The 20,261-nt window shown below is 44.2% G+C and overlaps 1 protein-coding gene across 1 annotated transcript in view; it reads left to right on the top strand.

Moving 5' to 3' along the window:
- Window positions 1–20,261, top strand: part of LOC121290111 (pleckstrin homology domain-containing family A member 2-like) — a 105,370-nt gene that overhangs the window by 50,076 nt on the left and 35,033 nt on the right. Inside the window, exons 3-5 of the mRNA XM_041210295.1 lie at window positions 749–805; window positions 13,138–13,186; window positions 19,810–19,907. Coding sequence (XP_041066229.1) covers window positions 749–805; window positions 13,138–13,186; window positions 19,810–19,907 — 204 coding nt within the window. The remainder of the gene's footprint in view (window positions 1–748; window positions 806–13,137; window positions 13,187–19,809; window positions 19,908–20,261) is intronic.

Below are 20,261 nucleotides of genomic sequence, written 5' to 3'. Positions count from 1 at the left end.
TCTTTCATCCTTCCCTCCTTTTAGCACTTTGTGAGATTCCCCATGTGCTAGTTGGTCACACTGCTATGCAGAAAACTGTAACCATTACATTTAGAGGAGGCGGTGATGTAGTGGTATTGTCACTGGATTAGTATTCCAGGGTAATGCTCTGGGGACGTGGGTTCGAATCCCACCACGGCAAATGGTGAAATTTGAATTCACTAAAAATCTGGTCACGAAACCATTGCTGATTATCAGAAAAACCCATCTCGTTCACGATTGTCCTTCCTTTAGGGAAGGAAATCTGCCTTCCTTACCTGGTCTGGCCTACATGTGACTCCAGACCCACAGTATTGTGGTTGACTCTTAAGTACCCTCTGAACAAGGGTGATTGGGGATGGGTAATAAATACTGGCCTAGCCAGCATCCCTACATCCCATGAATGAATAAAAAAAAAGTACTGTTGCTCAGTTATGCTGAATTAAAACACAATGCTTTCTTTACTGATACCTAAGCAGAACTCGGCAGTTCTCAAGGATGCTGAGAAGTGTAGGCTTTGCATTGTACTTGGCCCTGGTAGAATACCCCAGGCTGAGGTCTAATGAAACACACAGAGTGAGAGAATGTTGCATGTTGTTAGATGTTTCAATTTATCATCTATTTACTGCAGATCCTTCCTCTTAGCTTGAGTCTAAATACAGCCCTTTATACAAGCGACATGTGTAAACAGACAAGAATAACTAATAATGTCTTTTTTGTTTCCTTTCAGAATCTACCACCTGGAACCCAATATGTCGGCAGTCTGCAGTTACCCTACATTTCTAAGGTATTTTGCCAGCCTTCTCTTTGCAGGGAAATTTCCATATTACACTCAGTATAAAGTAACAATGAGAGCCAGCACTAAAGGGAAAGAAAACTTAAATATTATTCGGGCTGGTTTTTCCAGTCAGATGCCACTGATGAGGAGTGGCACTCGCACAGAGCACTGGCAGCGGCAAAATCATGGGCTCAGCTGTCCAACCGTTTAAATTATTCGATGAAAAATAACAGCCCTGTGAGCGACACTCCTCCTCGGGTGTGTCAGACTGAACAATGGACTCTGTTATCTTTACAGAGGCTATTTTCATCAACAAATTGTCTTTTCTGCCTAGTTCTTGTGCCAGCAAGTGTTTTTTCACCAGCCATTAACAGCAGTGGCATTAAACAGGCAGTCACAGTGCTTAGGGCAAAAGTGTTTTTCTGAATGGATTACAAATTCCTGCCATGAGTGGCTATTGGAAATTTCGGTTGCTGCCAATGGTTTGGAAAAGTGTCAAGTCAGGAGCTCACATTGGGAAAACTATCCCTCTATTTACAGGGTAAGCCAACATTGTACTCCTAGTTTATTACTGCGACATTTGCAGAGAGCAACACACTGGCACATGTAAGATGTGCCTATTGTGTCACCTGGCCTCATAATGACAACCACCCCATTGTAACATTACGTGTACAGCTGAGAAGACATTTGTGCAATTTAGCCTGCGATGCAGTGTGAAAATATAACTGATAATAATGTTGCCAAGTCTGTAAAGCTATTGCATCATGTTAATGAATAACAGTCAACTTTGCATCATGTTAATGAATAACAGTCAACTAACTCCGAGAGTGAAATTCCTAACTCAACTGAATTTAGCAGAGGATTCAGCACCTGTATAAGTCTATTTAAGGATTATGTGATTCTAAATTGAGTGAGTGAATTTAATTATTTCATCTCCTGAAATCATAAACTGAGTTTGGGGGAAGTTGCTGGGACTTACTATGTGTTAAGTTTTGAGCTCCCACTCCAACCAATCTCTACTCTTTTCTCATGAAGGGAGTAACTCACATTGGATGGAGGTTCAACAGCCCGTGGCTACCTCCTGCAGTTGCCTGTTCTGCCTGTGGCACTCCAGATAGTCAGCAGTCTGTCTGAGAACGAATGAAAGGGCTTGCATTTACATAGCACTTTTCATTGCCTCTGTATATTCCTAAGTGCTTTATAGACAGTGATTTCTTTTTGTCGTGTGGCCACTGTTGTAATGTAGGAAATGAGGCAGCCATTTTGTGCAAAGCCAGCTCCAACAAGCAACAATGTGATAATGGTCAGCTCATCTTTTTGAAAGATGTTATTTAAGGGATAAATATTAGCCAGGACACCTGGAATGACTCCTCTGCTGTTCTTTGAAATGGTGTCATGAGATCCTTTACATCCCTTTGAGAAGGCAGGTGGAGCCTTGGTTTAATGTCTCATCCAAAAGGCTCCACATCCGACAGTGCTGCACTCCCTCAGTGCTACATTGGAGTGACAGCCTAGTTGTGCTCAAATCTCTGGAGTAGGACTGGAACTCTCAACTTCCTGACTTGGGAGCAAAAGTGTTGCCCGTTGAGCCATGACTAACAGCCAAAGGTTACCTTAGCATCACTTAGAAAAGGAATGAATGAAGAGTGGAACATGCTTCACTTCTGCTATTAGCGGCACCATCAGTCATTCTGCATGCCAGTACATCAAGGTGTAGTTAATCTACCGGGACTTAATGTACAGGCCTGAATATTAATGGCTTTGTTAAGTCCTAATTCAAACTAATGTGCAGATTTGCAGGTGCTTGCCCACAGCAAGAGTGGAGGTGAGGTAGAGGAGCATGTCTCCAGAGAACGGCATGGAATGCAAAGGTGAATTAAATGTTTGAGTGCATGTTGCAACACTGTGTTGGAAATGAAAGGGAAGGAGGGCAGATGAGTGGGGAGAGGCCTGAAAAGGATCCCCTGAAAAGCTAGCAGGGGATCAGAACATTGGAATTCCCTTCCTAACAGCACTGTGGGTGTTCCTACAACACATGAACTGCAGCAGTTCAAGGAGGCAGCTCACCACCACCTTCTCAAGGGCATTTAATGATGGGTAATAAATGCTGGCTTAGCCAGCAACACCCACATCCAATGCATGAATATTAAAAAAAAGTTAGCACCACTGTCTACTGCCAGCAACAGAATTACATTCATCTTAGTGGTAGGAGCCCACTAAATTAGTCATAGATCTATTCTGCTGAGTCCTTCAGCTGCCTGGGCCCTAAACTCTGGAATTCTCTCCCAAAATATCTTTCTCTATCTCTATCTCTTCTCCTTTAAGACACTCTTCAAAATCTGCCTCTTTGATTAAGCTTTAGGTCATCTGTCCTGATATCTCTTAACATGGCTCAGTGTCAAATTTGCTTTGATAATCACTCCTGTGAAGCACTTTGTGAAGTCTTACTATGATGGAGGTTGTGCTTCCTTCACTGTTTCAAAATGGAAGGCAGCAGACAGTCATCCTCCAAAAGAGACAAATGCCTTTATGCAGCTAAAACAACTAGGATTTATATAATGTCTTAAACAGAGTCAAAAGTCCAAAGGTGCTTCACAGGAATGTAAAATTCAGACAAAAATTGACACCCAGTCAAAGATACCAATTAAAGTAAAGATAGATGATGTGCTTTGTGACCAGTTTTAAATATGTTTTAATAGAAAGACACAGACAGATATGGTGTTCAACTGTTGTGAATTGACTGTCAGAGGGGAGGGGAGATAGTGTGTGGTGGTAATGTCACTGGATCAGTAATCCAGAGGTCAAGGCTAATGCTCAGGGAACATGGGTTCAAATCCCAATGGCAGCTAGTGGAATTTAAATTGTATTAATGATCCTGGGATATAAAGCTAGTCTCAGTAATGGTAACCATGACTAGATTGTTATAAAGACCCATCAGATTCATTAACGTCCTTTAGGAAAGGAAATCTGCCAACCTTACCCGGCCTGGCCTACATGTGACTCCAGGTTCACAGTGATGTGGTTTCCTTTACACTGTCCTCTGAAATCACTGAGCAAGTTCAAGGGCAATTAGGGATGGGTAACAAATGCTGGCCTTGCCAGCAATGCCCACATCCCATGAAAGAAAAAAGAGATGCAGACCGCTAAACTATTAGAGAGCCAGCTATAGTGGGATTGAATTACTGGTGCAGGACAAAACACCATTACTGCTTTGATGCTGACTGAAACTCAAACTGATGGGTTATACCACCTTGAAGAAATATGTCAGAGCTTCAAAAGGAAAGAAACATCCGTTTGTCCTGGACAGACTGTGTCAATTGTGGCTCAGTTGGCAGCACTCGTCTATCTGAGTCAAAAGTTTGTCCGACTGCAGAGACTTGAGCACAAAAATCTGAGCTGGCACTCAGGGTAGTATGATAGCAGATGCCATCTTTCAGATGAGACCTTAAACTGAGGCCTGGTTTGCTCTCTCTGGCAGACATAAAAGAACTCATAGCACTAATTTGAAGAAAAGCAGGGGAGTTCTACCTGGTGTCCTGGCCAGTATTTATCCCTCAACTGAAAACAGATTATCTGATCATTATCACATTGCTGTTAGTGGGAGTTTGCTGTGAGCAAACTGACTGCTACATTTCCTGTTTCGCAACAGTGACTATACTTCAAAAGTACTTCATTGGCTTTAAAGTGCTTTGGCACATCCTAAGGTTGTGAAAGGCACTGTATAAATGCAAGTCTTTCTTTTCTTTCCTGTGGTCATCAGATTTCTTGCTGTTTTTTTTTGTACGCAAGGGACAATGAGAACTGGCTAAGACACATGTTATCTATTCAGTGTTAGAGAATATCAGCATTGCTGAGCAGAGCTCTAATAAACACAGTTAAAAATTGGGTTGGTACATTGTAAAGTTTGCAGTCCTTCTGGGGATATTGCTCCCATGATGGGACTTCCAGGATTTTGACCCAGTGACAATGAAAGTCTCTCCTCATAAGGATAGTGCGTGGCTTGGCGGGGAATCTGGAACTGATCGTGTGCCAATGTTATCACTGCCTTTGTGCTTCTTGGTGACTGGGCGATGGAGTGCATTCGATTGAACTGGATATGTTTCTGTAGATTATATAAAATACAATGTTGGTGGTCGAAAGTGGAATAATGTAAGCAGTGACGGGCCCACTGATCAAGCAGGCTGCTCTGCCCAGAACACTGCTGGGACTTGAATATGCTGACTGCACCCATCAGGGTGAGGGATGAGCATTCCTTCATATTCTTGACTTGTGTCTCGTAGATAGTGGCAAGGCTTTGCAGAGGTGGGACATTCATTGCAGTGTAGCCTGGCCTGCTCTGGTTGGCATGGTGTTCAAATGGTTGGGTCCATCTAATTTTCTGAGCAGTAGTGAATTAATTTTTAGCATGTCCCTTTTCATGTGACTGAGTCACATATGGGGACATGTTTATATTGTTTGTAAAATCTTCGTTTTTCATTATAAAAATCTTCAGCTCCCTGAGGCAGCTCGGTGCCTTCAGGGAGTTTTCACTGAGCTCACCCCCGTGCATGCGCAGACTTCAGCGCTTACAATCCTCCCGCCGCAATCCCAGCAGCACTGAGGCTGTTGGCACGTATTAGACGCTGGCTGGCCATTAGCGTGAAATTGTGGCCGGGGCCCGATCGATGCCAGCGGACTGTTCCGTGGCCGATCTTGGGCCTGCCCCACTGTGCCTGCCCGATGAGGGGAAAGTCCTGCCTGATGTGGTTTTTTCCATTCTGCCAACAAAAGAATGTGGTGGAGATCCCAGACATTCACCAGTAAGTGACTGACCGGGCTTCAGAGTTAATTGTTAACCTGGGTTACTCGAAGCCATGTATGAGAAAATTAATAGACAGTTTGCAACCCTGAAGGCACTCGGTCTGCTTGCGGAAACTGTAGCCTAGTTGTGAGAATAAGAAAGATCTTGGGGGGGAAAGAAGCTTGGCCTGTAATGTCATTTCCTAATGGATTTGCCTCCCACTTAGTACAGCATGAAGATTGAGGCACGATTAGTTCTTTGGAGAGAATAGTTTGCCACTCAAAATGTGCCTCTTGTCCCCACTATCAAAATTCTCTACCTCCCCATCATTTGAGAAGCAGGAAGATCAACAAGCAGGTTCTTGGCATGCTTATTACCTCACATTTCCAGTGCTTAACCACCCCTGAGAGTGGTCTGCCATGTATCCTACATGGATAGGGTGTGCTGTAAATTGCAACCATGGCAAAGAGTCAAATACCGACCTACAAAAAATGCCAGGCAGGCAAAAGTGGTCCATTGTGCCTGGAGCACTGTGACTAGATGCTAACTTCCACCCCCACCACCACCACTGCCCCTCCCCCGCCCAAAAACCAAATAATCTCTGTGGGAGAGCACAGAAAACAGGAAAAATACACAGGTCCAATAGAGGGAATACATCTCTAGAAAGTTCCTCTCCAGTCCCCTCAGGCAACTGCAGTCCATGTGGGCGATCAAACCGAACAGCGTATGCTAACTGTTAATCCATTCAACTCCTTCATGGTGAAATCTCTGCGCCAGCCAAGAATGAACTTTCTCTTGAAGGCTTGCAGAGAGCCAGCATCAGCACACACTCGCTGTCTGCATTCCAGGGGCTTAAGGCTCTCTCGGGAACGAAGGATCAGCTAACATTTGTCGATTCCAACCCTTGTGTAATTTTAAATGCATGTCCTCTGATCCTTCCCAATAATCTATCAACAAGTCCCTGGAGAGTGTAGAGAGAAGATTTACCAAGATGGGATGAAAAACTTCAGTTATTTGGAGAGGTTGGAGAAGCTGGGATTATTCTCCTGAGAGCACAGAAGGTGAAAGGTAGATCCAATAGAGATATTCAAAAATATGAAGGATTTGGATAAAGAAAGGGAAGTGAAACCGTTTCCTCCAGTGAGTGGATTGGTAAGCAAAGGTCACAGATATAAAATAATTTGTGAAAGAACTAAAGGGGAAGAGAGGAGAAATTTCTTCACACAGGGTTGTGAAGATCTGAACACACTACCTGGAGTTAACTTCCATTGAAACTTTCAAAAGGCAATTGGACTTACTTGAAAAGATCTAATTTGCAGGATCATGGAGAGAAATGGAATGTGGGACTGAATTGGACAGACCTTTGAAAGAACCAGCACAGAAAGAATGGGTCGCCTCCTGTGCTGCAAGTTTCTGCAATTCTGATCCAGAAGCATGCAATCCAGTCCTTTCATTATTTAATTTGATGAACAGCAGCAGACCATTGCAACCAGTATACAAATAAATCAATAGATTCAGAACAATCATAAAATGAAGAGGTTCAGTTGATAACGCTCCAGCAGTTTCCAACATTATCGCAGCTTGTTTACTTGTTTCTTGTGACTAACTCATTAACTCCAAACCTCTCACTTTGTCCTTTAATTATTAATGTGTCCACCCCTGTGTTTCAGTGGTTCATGAAATGTCATTGGGCGGGATTTTCCGTGCCCACAGGCGTCGGGCGTGTTTGGTGGCCTGAGCGGACAATATGGTGAGAAGGCCAAAAATCGGTTTCACGATGTTGTGAAACCAGCTTGCGATCGTCCGCTCTGCCGATGGTGGAAAACGCAGCCCGCCATCGGACATCGGGAACCTCATTGTCATACATCAGCGTATCATTGAGGCCAGCCTGCCGGACTCACCCCCACCCCTGCCCGCATGGGATCATCCGCCCGCATCAGAGGGGAAAACACTCTGACGTGTTTCACAGCAGCATATATAGGGCGTGTACTTGGTAGGCTGCACTTTGCTTGGGACTTCAAGGTTTGTTTGCATACCTTGCTTCAGTCAGCACTCACAGTCATCAGCGCCAGGCTTCACAGACAGCATCACATCACTTTTAGGGGGCTCACGGGTAGGTCTCTACCTACGAGATCAGCCATATGTGGGAGACTTCTCAATGGATGCAGGGCAAGGCTTTGCTAAGGGAAGGGGGAGAAGTGGCCTCAGGCAAGGGAAGAGCTGTACTGGAGAAGGAGGGTATCCCAGGGTGTGTGTGGGGGCATACGTTGATCTTTGCAAGTGGCCTCAAGATGGTGAGGGCTTAGGAGGCAGTCTTCAGAGGAGATAAGGCCAGATGGACATATGAGGGTATGCGTGTGATAATGGGTGGTGATGCCCATTGAGCTGGCAGTGAGTGAGATGCCAGTGAATGTGTGATGGGCTTGGGTGTATGAGTTTAGAGTGACGAGATGGTTGCCATACCCCAGCTGCACGGATGAGATTATTCATCCTCCATCTGCATTGGATGGCCAATCTTGTCTGTGCAACATTGGCACTGACCATCACTGCCATTGCCTACCAAGCCGGAGTGGTAATGTGGCTGCCTCTTCTGCAGCCAGATCAGGAGTAGAAGACATCATAACAGGGCCTCCACGGTGTCCAAAAGGTGCTTGAGGGCTGCAGTCTTCTTGCCTTCCAGGGCCATGTCTTCTCTGCTGCAGCCCTGGGCTGGAAGCACTGAGCGTGGCTGTACTTTAAATTGGTGCCTGGCATGATGAAGCGGTGAGGTGATGACGTGGTGGGTGAATGAGAGCCTGCCCGCCATGGAAACGGCTTGTTTCTTGGGAATGCATAAGTAATGTGGTGGGTTTGGAGTGATACAGCGTGAAAACCCACCATCATGGCCGGTGGGTTAAACGTCGTTTTACCCACCTGCTATCACACTTAGAGCAAACCTGGGACGATTCCGCCCTCTGTTTCAAATCTCTACGATATTTGTGAAATAGTTTCTTTGAGCGTGTGTGTACATCGTAACAATTGACGTTCCCTCTCATTTTCCCTTCCTCCAAAAGGTACTCCCCTAAAAGCTGTAACTAGTCTGGGTGTGTGTCATTTTGAACCAGAGTGTTTTAAAGTCATTTACACAGGTACTCGGGAGAGGTTTTACAGAGCTTTCTTTTTTCTAATTGCAGTGTCTAAGTTTTGTGGCTGTGGCTTAACTTCACACATGGTGCAAGTGTAGGTCACTGTTTCATAAGAGGAAGGTTTCAGCAATCTGGATTAGGAGGCACTTACAGCTTATGTTAGTCAATACATATTTGTCATGTTTGGGCTACGAAGATTGAACAGATAGCATTGGAACCAGTTGCATCCACACAGAAGTGGAAAGTTCACTTGTTTATTTCTGAAGTGCACTAGCATTTTCCTGTATGTATGAGAACATGGAATTTCTTATTTTGGTCTTGTTTTGGAATTAGCCCACATCCTATCACAATGCAACTTCTTCAGTCAAGAAAATGGTTGAACAACTATACAATGCTATTGCACAGCCCATAACCAACCCCTCTTGTGGGGAAACTCCAGGTCTGTTGGCATCTTTAATGGTGAAAACACTTATATCATTAACACTCAAAAATGTAAGTTCCAGTTCGTTATGTGGAGATGGAAAGTACTGTAAAGACTCAGAGTCTCATGGCTGAATTTAAATGAAGCCCTCAACAAAAAGCCTATTTCAAAATGAGAAGAAAGGCTGCCTAGAAAAGTCTCTTTTCAGCATCTGTCTCATCTATAATATGTCTCCCAGACATTGAAGGAAAACTTTTCCTTAATCTGAGTCTACCTCTCAAAGTTTTTGTCTCTTATCAGTTTGGTACTCGCAAGTCAGCTTTCAGCCTGCAGTTATCTAAATAATTATTACATGTCTCCAGTCATCCCTGTTGTAGGGAAACACTTCCAGGTTTAGTCCAATATGTCAAACTAATGATCCAGAGAAATTAGTTCAAATCCCAGCAGAGGAGCTTAAATTGAATTAATTTGAGAAATTTGTGGTAAAAAGCTGGTATCAGTAAGTGTGGCCACCACATTGTGATCTAAACTCACCTGGTTCATTAATGTCCCATAGGGAAGGAAATGTGCCATCCTTACCCAGTCTGGCCTATAAATGACTCCAGGTCACAGCAATAGGGTTCATTCTTAACTGCCCTCTGAAATGGCCGAAGAGGTCACTCAGTTGTATTCACAAAGGCGGCTCATCACCATATTCTCAATGGCAATTAGGATTAGGCAATAATAATCGCTGGTTTTGCCAGCGATGCCTCATCCAATGAATGAATTTTTAAAAACATGTACAAATTACAAAGAGGAACACAGCCATGAGATTATTTCTAGGCCACAAAAACCTGGGGGGTTAAGATGACATTAGTAAAACACTCATTATATTCTTGACATGCAGCATGCACTAGCAAGACTATCATCCTTGGTCATAAGTGGAGGAACATGTGATGATGCAATCAGGGGTCTGATTAGTCTTTTGCAAACATATATTTTCCATGGCTGAAACCTAAGGCTGGCTTCCAAGATGGCACAGCAGGTAAAAGAATAGCCTGGCTCTAGTAAAGCACAGCAGCAAGTCATAGGTTGGCTGTTAGCCTGTGCAAAGTTAGCCAGAACAGCATTAAGGCAACACCACTGGGCTCAGTTCCTGTGGCTTCAGGAGAGACATTATTGATCAGGGTTCTCAATTTTGTATCAGTTCACACTTAATGAACAAGGTCCAAATGGGCTGCTTATGACCATATGACTGTAGCCCCGCAAGAGTTAGTGCTCACACAAGAGGAGGAGAGAAAAAAGGGTTTGAGGCAAGGAGAAGATTAAAACCTAAGATTGATATGAGGCATGAATTATGCAGTGTAACTGATGTGAGGCAATAGCTGCAACTTGTGAAATGCATCAGGCAAGCCTTGGTTCTATACGGACTGCTGTAAATCACCCCCTCCAGGGAATGAGTTCTGTGCACAAAATGTTTACTTTGATTCAGACCTTTACTTTCTGACGATTTTGTCTTAACGCTTCATGAGTCCGCAGCAACTGTCTGCAGATTGCAGGAGAACCACCACAAGCACTCACATACCTTTTTAAGCTCGGTTTCATGTCATGCGCTAATCGTGCATCCCATGGCTTCAGTGCATTCAGAATTCAGGTCACTTTTGTTGGGTAGTTTCACAGTCAATGCGCAGTTGAAATGGCTTTGTGCCAACAGGAGCATGCAGCATAAATAAAGCAAATGTAAGTATCGAGCCTCTGAGTCACAGTTTGTGGCTATTGGAGTAAACCACCTCCATCACACTACTCGAATAATAAAGGGATTCTTCACATGGTTAAGTGTTAAGAATAATGGTACCTTGAAAATCTGCTGAAGACCCAGTCACAGGAAACTTCACGAGTGCTTACTGAACCATTGCTGATTCCTGCTACAGTGCCTCAGTTAAAAATGTAAACCTCTTGTGTTGGAGAACAAAAGAAAAGTAGCGAGTGCTGTGAGTTCTGGGGATACACAACAGGCCCATCAGCATCTGAAAGAAGAAAAACATGGAACAATGTTCTCTAGGTGTAGAGCTATCAGACTGAGAATTTTTCATTTGAAAATAAGACTATCACAATTCTGTATGCTTCCATTGTATGGGTATTGAGTTTTCTGCAATATTTGTAAGCAGGACTGACTCTCAACATTGGGATTTTGAACCCTTGCCAACCTCAAGGAGAGTTCTCTTCGAGTCAATGGAGGTGAGAACTGATTCCCCAGTTGCGTACAGTGGCAACAGCAGGGAGTGCTGATGGGAAAATCAATGGCTTGTAGCCTCTCATTTTCTGGTCCATTCTGTGGGCCCATGAATTCTTGGCTAGAGCTCCGTCCGAGTACCGCTCCACACTGGATAAGGGGAATCAGCTCAATTGTTATACAGCAGTGGTGGACAACCAGCGACCCACGGGCTGCGGGTGGCCCATCAGTGTTCTGAGTGCGGTCCACGAGACGTTTTGTTGACCGTTTCCCATGCACAGGGTTGTCAGATTCCACTGGTTTCCATCCACATAGCTTTTTCCTACCAGTATTTCTAAAGTGATGAGCAACACAAAGAAAGGGCATGTAAAGTGAGGTGCATGCTGATTGCACATGACATTGACTGTGAGAGCCGTGCGCTCCCTCTGTGTCCAACCACTGTGCTGCTATGGTTCAATCGGCACGCCCCGCAAATTCTAAGGACGCAAGCACAGTTAGGAAAATTACCCTAGCCCAGGAGACTGTCGTAGTTACAACGCCAGTGGACGTGGGAGGTTGCACTTTTTTTAACGTTAGTTTTGCCGGTAATTTAATTTGCCCCTAATTATATAATGACTCGCTTTGTGTTGAAGCGGCATGATAAAGAAGGGAAACTGAGTGCAAAATCAAAAAGTACAGAGGAAGAAGTAGTAGCCAAAAAGAGGAAAACCAGTGATGAGAGCAGAATGGTAAAAGAGAGTTGGAAGCTGGATTGTTTTGTTATTGAACAGAAAGAGAGGCCATTTTGCTTAATTTGCAACAAGGTGATAGCAGTTCCAAAATAAAAATACAACGTTAAGAGACATTATGGGCAGAATTTTCTGGCTGGCGTGTGGGTGGCAGAGCCTGCACACCAGCGTCCCGACATCAGCAGGCGGCATCGTGATATCTCGGTTGGCGGGCGCACTATGCAGCGGGATGCGCGCCCGCCATTAATTAAAGGCCTCGTTAAGGCCATTAACTCTCCAATTGTCCAGGATTTTGAGGGGCCTGTGTGAACCTAGGCTCGGTGCATGGGCCCAATGGGCAGGCAGGTAGGTGATTTTTAAAAAAAAAAACTTTTATTAAAGTGTTTGTGTTCTTCACCAACACGTCCCATCTCATGTGACATTTTCACATGAGGGGGACATGTTAATGATTTTTACATTTTTCTGTTTTTAGAGTTGCGCTAGAGTTTCAGCGATCACCCTGAGGCAGCATTTTGCCTCAGCGAGATGTGTGCTCTATCGTGCGCATGCGCGGAAAGAGCGCACTCTGGCAGTTGGCGAATCCCCCCCCCCCCCCCCGCATAGCGCTTCCCGTCGGGCGACACACTGGGTGGGCCTTAATTGGCCCACCCCCTTAAAATGGCGGTGGGGCCCATTTTGCCGCCGAGTCGGTCGAGCCCGCCCACCTGTCAAGGGCAAAATTCTGCCCTATGAAACACGCCATTCCTCTCACAGAACAAAATCTCTGGTAGGTTCTGCCCAATGTGCTCGACGCTTCCAAATCTGAAGGAAACATTTTCTATGACTTGTTATAAAATATTCAGTGTGTGTTAAAGGTATTTAGTCTTATTCATGGGTCATGGTTAGTGCACATGCCCGACTTCAATCTTACGGCCCACTGAGATGAAGGAGGGCCTCTCCTGCGGCTCACTCGCTAGCCTAGATTGCCCATCAATGTTATAGAACCTCAGCGCTCCTGGCTAAACACATCATCTGCTATTGGTAAAGTGGGCGCTCAGTCAGAATCTTTCTAATCTAACTTTTCTTTGGTTTTTAGGTCAGTGAAGCTACTGCAAAGCAGAAACCAAAAGTTGAATTTTGCTTTGGTAGGTGTTTAAGTTTGATATAGACACTTAAAATATTAACAATGTGTACCTTTAACCATCCTTGGAATTTCTTAAGTCTCATTGGGCACTGTCTATGTTCAGTGTAAAACAATTGGATAATTTAAGCTCCTCAAAGTTGATGCACAAGTTTTCAAACAGCGAACATGCCCGATGTGGTACAGTGGTCCTGCTATTGTGATGGACAAGTTTGGAGGAACACCTTTTCTCCCTGCTGTGAAATTCAGTTGTTCTAGAGAAGTCATCACTTCTCACACCCTTGCTCTGTGATTCTGTTCCTGTCAGGAACTATGGTGTAGAGGACACCTCCTCAGAATGGATTTGATCTGTGGCCGTGTCAGTAGTTTATAAACCCAGTGATCCTGTTGCTGCTTCTGCCTCCATTGTTGTACAAATATGCAGGACAGTCCTTGTGCTACTGTCTGATGCAATAACCTTCTGAAGGTCCCATTTAAACAGAAAAATATTTCGAGCAACTTTGGCCATTTCATATTTGCTGTTGTGTGTGTTGCACAGACTTCAAATGTGTTCAGCTATCACCTTATAACCACAAGTGTTTGAATCCATCTGCTTCAATTTACCATTTCTGAGCTGCAATGCTTGTAATATTTGTATGTAAATGTAACCAATTGTTGTGGTATGACTGGTGCTTATCTCTCAAGCAAATGTTGGGAATCATATTTGTCACAGCTCTAAGAGTTATTACATTTCACCAGAATGTTTTGGAAAAAAAATTCATGAAATTTTGATTCTTTCAGACATACTGCAAGTGGTGAATAGGTTGAAATCTCAGTTCATCGAGCTATATTTTCGTTCTCATTCAATGCATGCCATTCCCAATTTCATCAATATTTTTCTCTGGTTAATGCCTCTTTGCCACCACCCGATTTTTTTGGGGGGAAATGAAACCCTCACTGGTGCCACTGTTACGATCCCTAGCTGAGGTTACTTCTGGACAAGCCTGATCCCAAAGTGGAACCCAGCTTGATAGATCCTAACTTTTATTTGTTTGGTTAGATACGTGGAGAGTAGCTACTGAACAGAGTCACAGGGGTCAACTGACAAACTTTTAACAAAAGAATAAAACATTTAATCAACAAGAAAAGATGAACTATATTACAATACTCCTTCACCCACAACTATACCTTTACAGATATATACAGATTTGTAAAGATAACACAAGTTACAAAAGCTATCTTATACTCTAATGTCCACAATGAGGACAGTCTATATACACCTATGGTGACCTGTGGTCAGACACACCACACTCTAAAACCAAGTGATGGATGCCACTTCAATCAGATGCTATGAATCTCTCCTCAACTCCCCCCAGACACTTGTCATACCGTGAGCTAACCGGTTTCGTTGCACTCCGTCTTTCACACGTGGTTTCCAATCTCCATTCTCTAAGACACAAAATCAAAAAATGCTGGAAAAACTCAGTAGGTCTGACAGCATCTGTGGAGAGAAAGACAGAGTTAACGTTTTGAATCTATATGACTCTTCTTCAGAGCTTGCCTTGGCCTTGCCCAAGAGCTCCAAGACCTTGCCTTGGAATCTTCTCCCAAGCCTTTCTCTCAGCCGCCTTCCACATGGGTTCACCTCCAGGATTTTGAACTCTCCTTCTGATGATCCTCTCCCCAGGTCACCACATGCATTCACGCTGTCTTCCACAGACTCTCTCTCTCTCTCTCTCTCTCTCTCTCTCTCTCTCTCACTGACTTAGCTGTCAACAGTTTGTTTCACCACCATTTCACATGCCCATAGCAAAGAGTTACAGACCTACAATTGTCTCTTTGGACCTTCTTGCCTCTTTGCAAACAGTTCTTGCTTTAAATCTGCTTTCTGCAGCTTTTGTCTCTTTAAATCTGAAGCTTAGAGCTTTTCTCTCTGCCCCTCACTCTTAATTTCACTTAACAGGACCTTGTCCAGGTTCCTGTCCTTCCTCTGACTAGACGATCTTCTTTGGACTTTCTCCAGTTTTTGTCTCACTCTTTTGGCCTTAGGACCTTTTGGTTCTTTTGGGAAATCTGCAGGTCCGTCTCCCAGTGTCCAGTCTCTCTGGGGTCTTGGCTTCAAACTGAACTTAAAACTGCTGTTTCTTTAGTTTTTCTATTTGTGTGTCTGTTGGAGGGACCTGCCACTCTGGACCCACCTCTCTGGACCCGCCTCTCTGGACACCTGTTGTTTGGCAATTCTTCTACCCTTGTATTTGCTTAACTTCTTAAGTCATGAACACTTAAGAGGAATGCAAGCACCTTTTTAAAGTGAAACTAAAACTCCATTTGACCTTTCTTAACACACAGATACAGAAATACAAATCAAACTTAAACTTTAAAGCTAAAACTCATTCCTAACACCTATAAATACCAATTTAATTTACTTAATCTATCTCTATTTCTCAATGCCCACATCGTGACCTGAAATTGTTGTGCCTGGATCCTGAATTTAATAGCTTTGAAATACTGGTAAATGGAAGTGGACAAAAAAGTATTAATACGCACAGTTTTACAACTAATTTGCCAGGCTTGGAGTTCTTTAAATTATCCCCCCTCCTTAAACTGCCAACCCAGTTGCTATGGTGAAGAGAATTTATAAGAGCCATGGATGGACATTGTTAGCAGAGTGCACTTCCGGAGGAATGAAGGCCAGAATTTCCCAGCCCTGCTTGAAACTTTCAAAGTGAAAGCATTGGGCTGGCTCCTTGACTTGTTCCCGGCCCTCATGCTTTTTCCGGAGGCTAAAGCACTGGCAATGGTAACGTGCCTCCCAGCAGTGGACAGATAGTGAAGCCATTTAGTGAGATACTTAACGGGCATTTTGTAAGCGGACTACAATCTAGCCGGCTTTGCACATCCCACCTTCCACCCCACCACGCCACCGCACCCCCCCCCCCCCCACGCCCACCAATCTCTGCAGCCCAGTAAGTCAGAGGAGGTGGCTGCTCAGTGAGGTTGATGCTGCTTTACATTGGATTGAGTTTGAATTTATACCAGCAAAAAGTGGCAAGGCTACTGCCTTCCCACCTCACAGCCTTGCCATTTGAGTGTGGAGATGGATGCTTCCTGATGTCTCTCTCAGCCACTCCCTTGATGCTGAAGGCAGCTGCCTGCCACTTATTGCTCCCTGGGCCTCAGCAGCAACTTGCAGTGCTTACACAGTGGGGGCCGGCACTGTCATGAGCCCCCATTCCTGGTAGCTGACCACCATCCCTAAGTGGACAGTGAACATGGAGGTGGCCTGTTGCCATTTGCCACTTCGCTCAACATGGGGTTGTTAAGTGCACCTCCAGCCTCATTTATGAGGAAACCGATGGGATTCTGAAAGTTTTCTTGGAAAATGTTATCAGGACTCTGTCACCAAAAACACTAAATGCAAGACTGTTACATAGGACATTGGAGCAGCAATAGGCCATTCAGCCCCTCAAGCCTGCTCTGCCATTCAACTAGATCACAATTTTCCCACGCTATCTCCATATCCCTTGATGTAAATAGTATTTAGAAATCTATCAATATCTGTCTTGAACATTCTCCATGATTGAGGTTCCATTGTCTTCTGAGGTTGATAATTCCAAAGATTCATTCCCCTCAAGTGAAGAAACTCCTTATCTCAGTCCTAAATGGGTTTCCCCTTATTCTGAGATGGTATCCCCTGGTGCTAGACCACACTCTGCAACCCCCACTCACCAACCACCCTGTCCAAGCCAGGGGAAACATCCTATCTACATCTCCCTGTCACGCCCCTTGAGAATTTTGTAAGTTCACTAAGATCACCCCTCATTCTTCTAAATTCAAGAGAATACAGGCCCAGTCTCCTCAGTCTCTCCTCGTAGGACAGTCCCGCCATCCCAGGAATTAGTCTGGTGAACCTCCGCTGCTCTCCTTCTATGGAAATGATATTCTTCCGAAGGTAAGGGGACCAAAACTGTACAATGTGCACAAGGTTCTGTATAATTGAAGTAAGACATCTTTACTGCTGTACTCAAATCCTCTTGTGATAAAGACCAAAATACCATTTACCTTCCTAATTGCTTGTTGCACTTGCATTTTAGCTTTCAGTGACTGATGAATAAGGACATCCAGGTCCCTTTTGACATCAACACTTCCCAATCTCTCACCATTTGAGAAATACTCTGCACCTCCATTCTTCCTACCAAAGTAGGAAGTGAGGATAGCCCCACACATTATATTCCACCTGTCATGTTCTTGCCCATTCACTAAGCCCCAATCTCCTTGAAGCCTCTTTGAATCACCCTCACAACACACATTCCCACCAAGTGTGTGTCATCAGCAAACTTGGAAACATTACAACAAAAACAGAAAATGCTGGAAAAACTCAGCAGGTCTAGCAGTATCTGTGGAGAGAAAAACAGAGTTAACGTTTCAAGTGGTAATGACTCTTCAGTGCCCAATCATCACATCCTTCACAATAGATTCTACAATTTTCCTTACTCCGGATGTCAGGCTAACAGGTCTGTAGTTTCTTTCTTAAGTAGTGGGGTTACATTTGCCACCTTCCAACCTGCAGACACTGTTCCCAAATTTATATCACTTTGAAAGATCACCACAAATACATCCACTATCTCTATGGCCTTCTCTTTCACGATTCTGGGATGTAGATTATCGGGTCCAGGGAATTATCAGCTTTCAGCCCCATTAATTTCTCCAGCACTACCTATTTGCGAATACTAATTTCCTCAGTTTGTCATTCCAGCTCGCCTTTGGTTCTCTTTTATTTCTGGGCGGTTCTTCCTTGAAGACGGACACAAGTAATGGTTGAGCCTCTCTGCCATTTCCCGATTCCCCATTATTAATTCTCCTGTCTCTGCCAGAATGGACCCACATTTGGCTTTGCTGATCTTTTCTTTTTCACATACCTATGGAAGCTTTTACAGTTACAGCCATGGATATGGCTGATACCCTGAAAAGCCAAGGATGAACCAATTATGGATTTGGTGGTTGAGAACTGTTAATAAAATATCTGACTGGAGGTAGTCTATTGGGAGCTTGTGGCTCAGTTAGTAGTACTCCTGTCTCTGAGCTGGAAAGCCCCTTCAAATCCCCCTCCAAAACTTGGAAGGAGCGCTCATGGCTGAAAGCAGGTTGTTGACCAGCCTGCAAAATCCTTCCAGTGCTGCCCACCATTCTGCAAAGCGAAAAAGAGTACGTAGATACACAAAACAAATAAATTATTGCTCTAGGCTGCTACATGCATGTAAAAGTGCATGTTGCTACAGCAAGTCGGAGTCCTTGTGGAGCCAGTTGGCTGGACGGCTGGTGTAGATCAGATTGCTGCCAGCAACACGGGGTGTAATCCCCTTTCTGACTGGGGTGGATTTGGGATCTGCCTCCTTGCCCTGCCTATGGTGGAGGTTGTGGTGCTATGGGTCGGACCTGCTTTCAGGCAGACAACTCAAGAAGATATGGAGGTGGCCTGATAATTGAGCTCCTTCGTGAAAATTCGACCAGCGGCATCACTATGAAAGACACAAGGTGGGGACCTGGTCCTGGGACTGAATTTGGGTTCCATATCCTGTGGGAAAGTTCAGCCCAAAATATCACCTGTGTTACTGCTAATGCAAAAACAGGTCAAGCAACCTGGAAATATCAACCATGATTTGGACATAAGAAATAGTCACCATTACATTGAGGTTAATATCAAAGGCTTGAGACTTGGGAATAAGGCAAGCAGGATTTATAGACAATTAAGTCATGCATAAGACAACTCAATACTTTTACAAATGGTTTAGTTTGATTCTTTAGGCTTGGGGCTAGGCCTTCCTGAGCAGATGAATTGGCCAGATTTCACATCAAGCTGCTAGTGAGCTGAATTGACGTACGCTGATGTGCAGATAAAGCAGGTGTTATAAATCAACCACAAGCTAGGAACGGATGAAAGAGTATGTGGGCAGGTTGTTAAAGCCAACGGAACTATCTCCACATGTTCATTTCATGTGACCTTTCAGTTTGTCTCCAAGTGTAGAAGTCAGATGTGAGCCAACATCCCTCCTCAGTGGTAACAGCCTTAAAAAAGGAAGTACAGAATGTTCTGTTTGCTTATGGCACCTTTGTTTTATGGTATTTCAGAGGTTCCACATGAGTGTTTCGTAAAGCATGCCACCTTCACCCACAACTATTTTTGGGCATTGTAAACAGTGTAACCATCTCCTGTGGTCTCCTGGCCAATGTAACGCACTGCCACCTTCTGTGGAGAGTTTCATGTTGTACTAAACTGGGTAAACATCCCTGCACCCATGAAGTTGCACCTCACCTTATCAGCTAGCCCACAAGGCACTTGCTCATAGACCCTGTTTTCTGCATCAGTGTTGCGTTTGCCTCACTCCATTTTACTGTTTCTTCATCCAGAATGGATGCACAAGTCCTGGTGTGATTTCCTCCACTTGTAGCATCCCAGGACTGCAGAGCTTAAATTGCCTGCACCTCGTTTGGGCAATCATAGCCATGAATCCAAGTCTTACTGCTCCACACCACCCAACTCCATTGTAGCGAAATGTCTTGAACCTTGCTAACTGTTTACTTGTTCAATGCACTGTAAAGTATTTTGGTGAAAACAGTGTAGTAAAACCATATCTGTTTGAATTGCAGTTATAAATGCAGGTCTACGCCGCTACTTTCTACAAGCTAACGATAAGAATGATTTACTTGACTGGGTTGATGCCTTAAACAAGTCGTGCAAAATTACAGTAAGTTCATTCTTTCCGATGTTCCTTCTCTTTTAAGTGTGTTGGACCACTTGCTGTTGTCACTCTGCCCCAATGGCTGGAGTTGTAGAGAGGGCGTGCTTCCTTCTTTCAGACTTCAACAGGTATCACTTTGCTTCAGCCCACACAATTACTGCTCAAACTCTAATACAGCAGTCAACTTCTGAATGTTTTAGAGGAACAGGAATAGGCCATTCAGCCCCACGAGCCTGCTCTACCATTCAGTTAGATCATGGTTGATCGGTTTCTTAGCTCCATTTACCCACCTTAGCTCCATATCTCTTTGTACAATTATTGAATTTTTAAAAATCTCTTGTGTCGTACTAACTTAATAGA

Source organism: Carcharodon carcharias, chromosome 17, assembly GCF_017639515.1.
Source record: "Carcharodon carcharias isolate sCarCar2 chromosome 17, sCarCar2.pri, whole genome shotgun sequence".
Classification (NCBI taxonomy): domain Eukaryota; kingdom Metazoa; phylum Chordata; class Chondrichthyes; order Lamniformes; family Lamnidae; genus Carcharodon; species Carcharodon carcharias.
The sequence above is the reverse complement of the archived record's forward strand: the minus strand, read 5'-3'. Positions and strand labels throughout refer to the sequence as shown.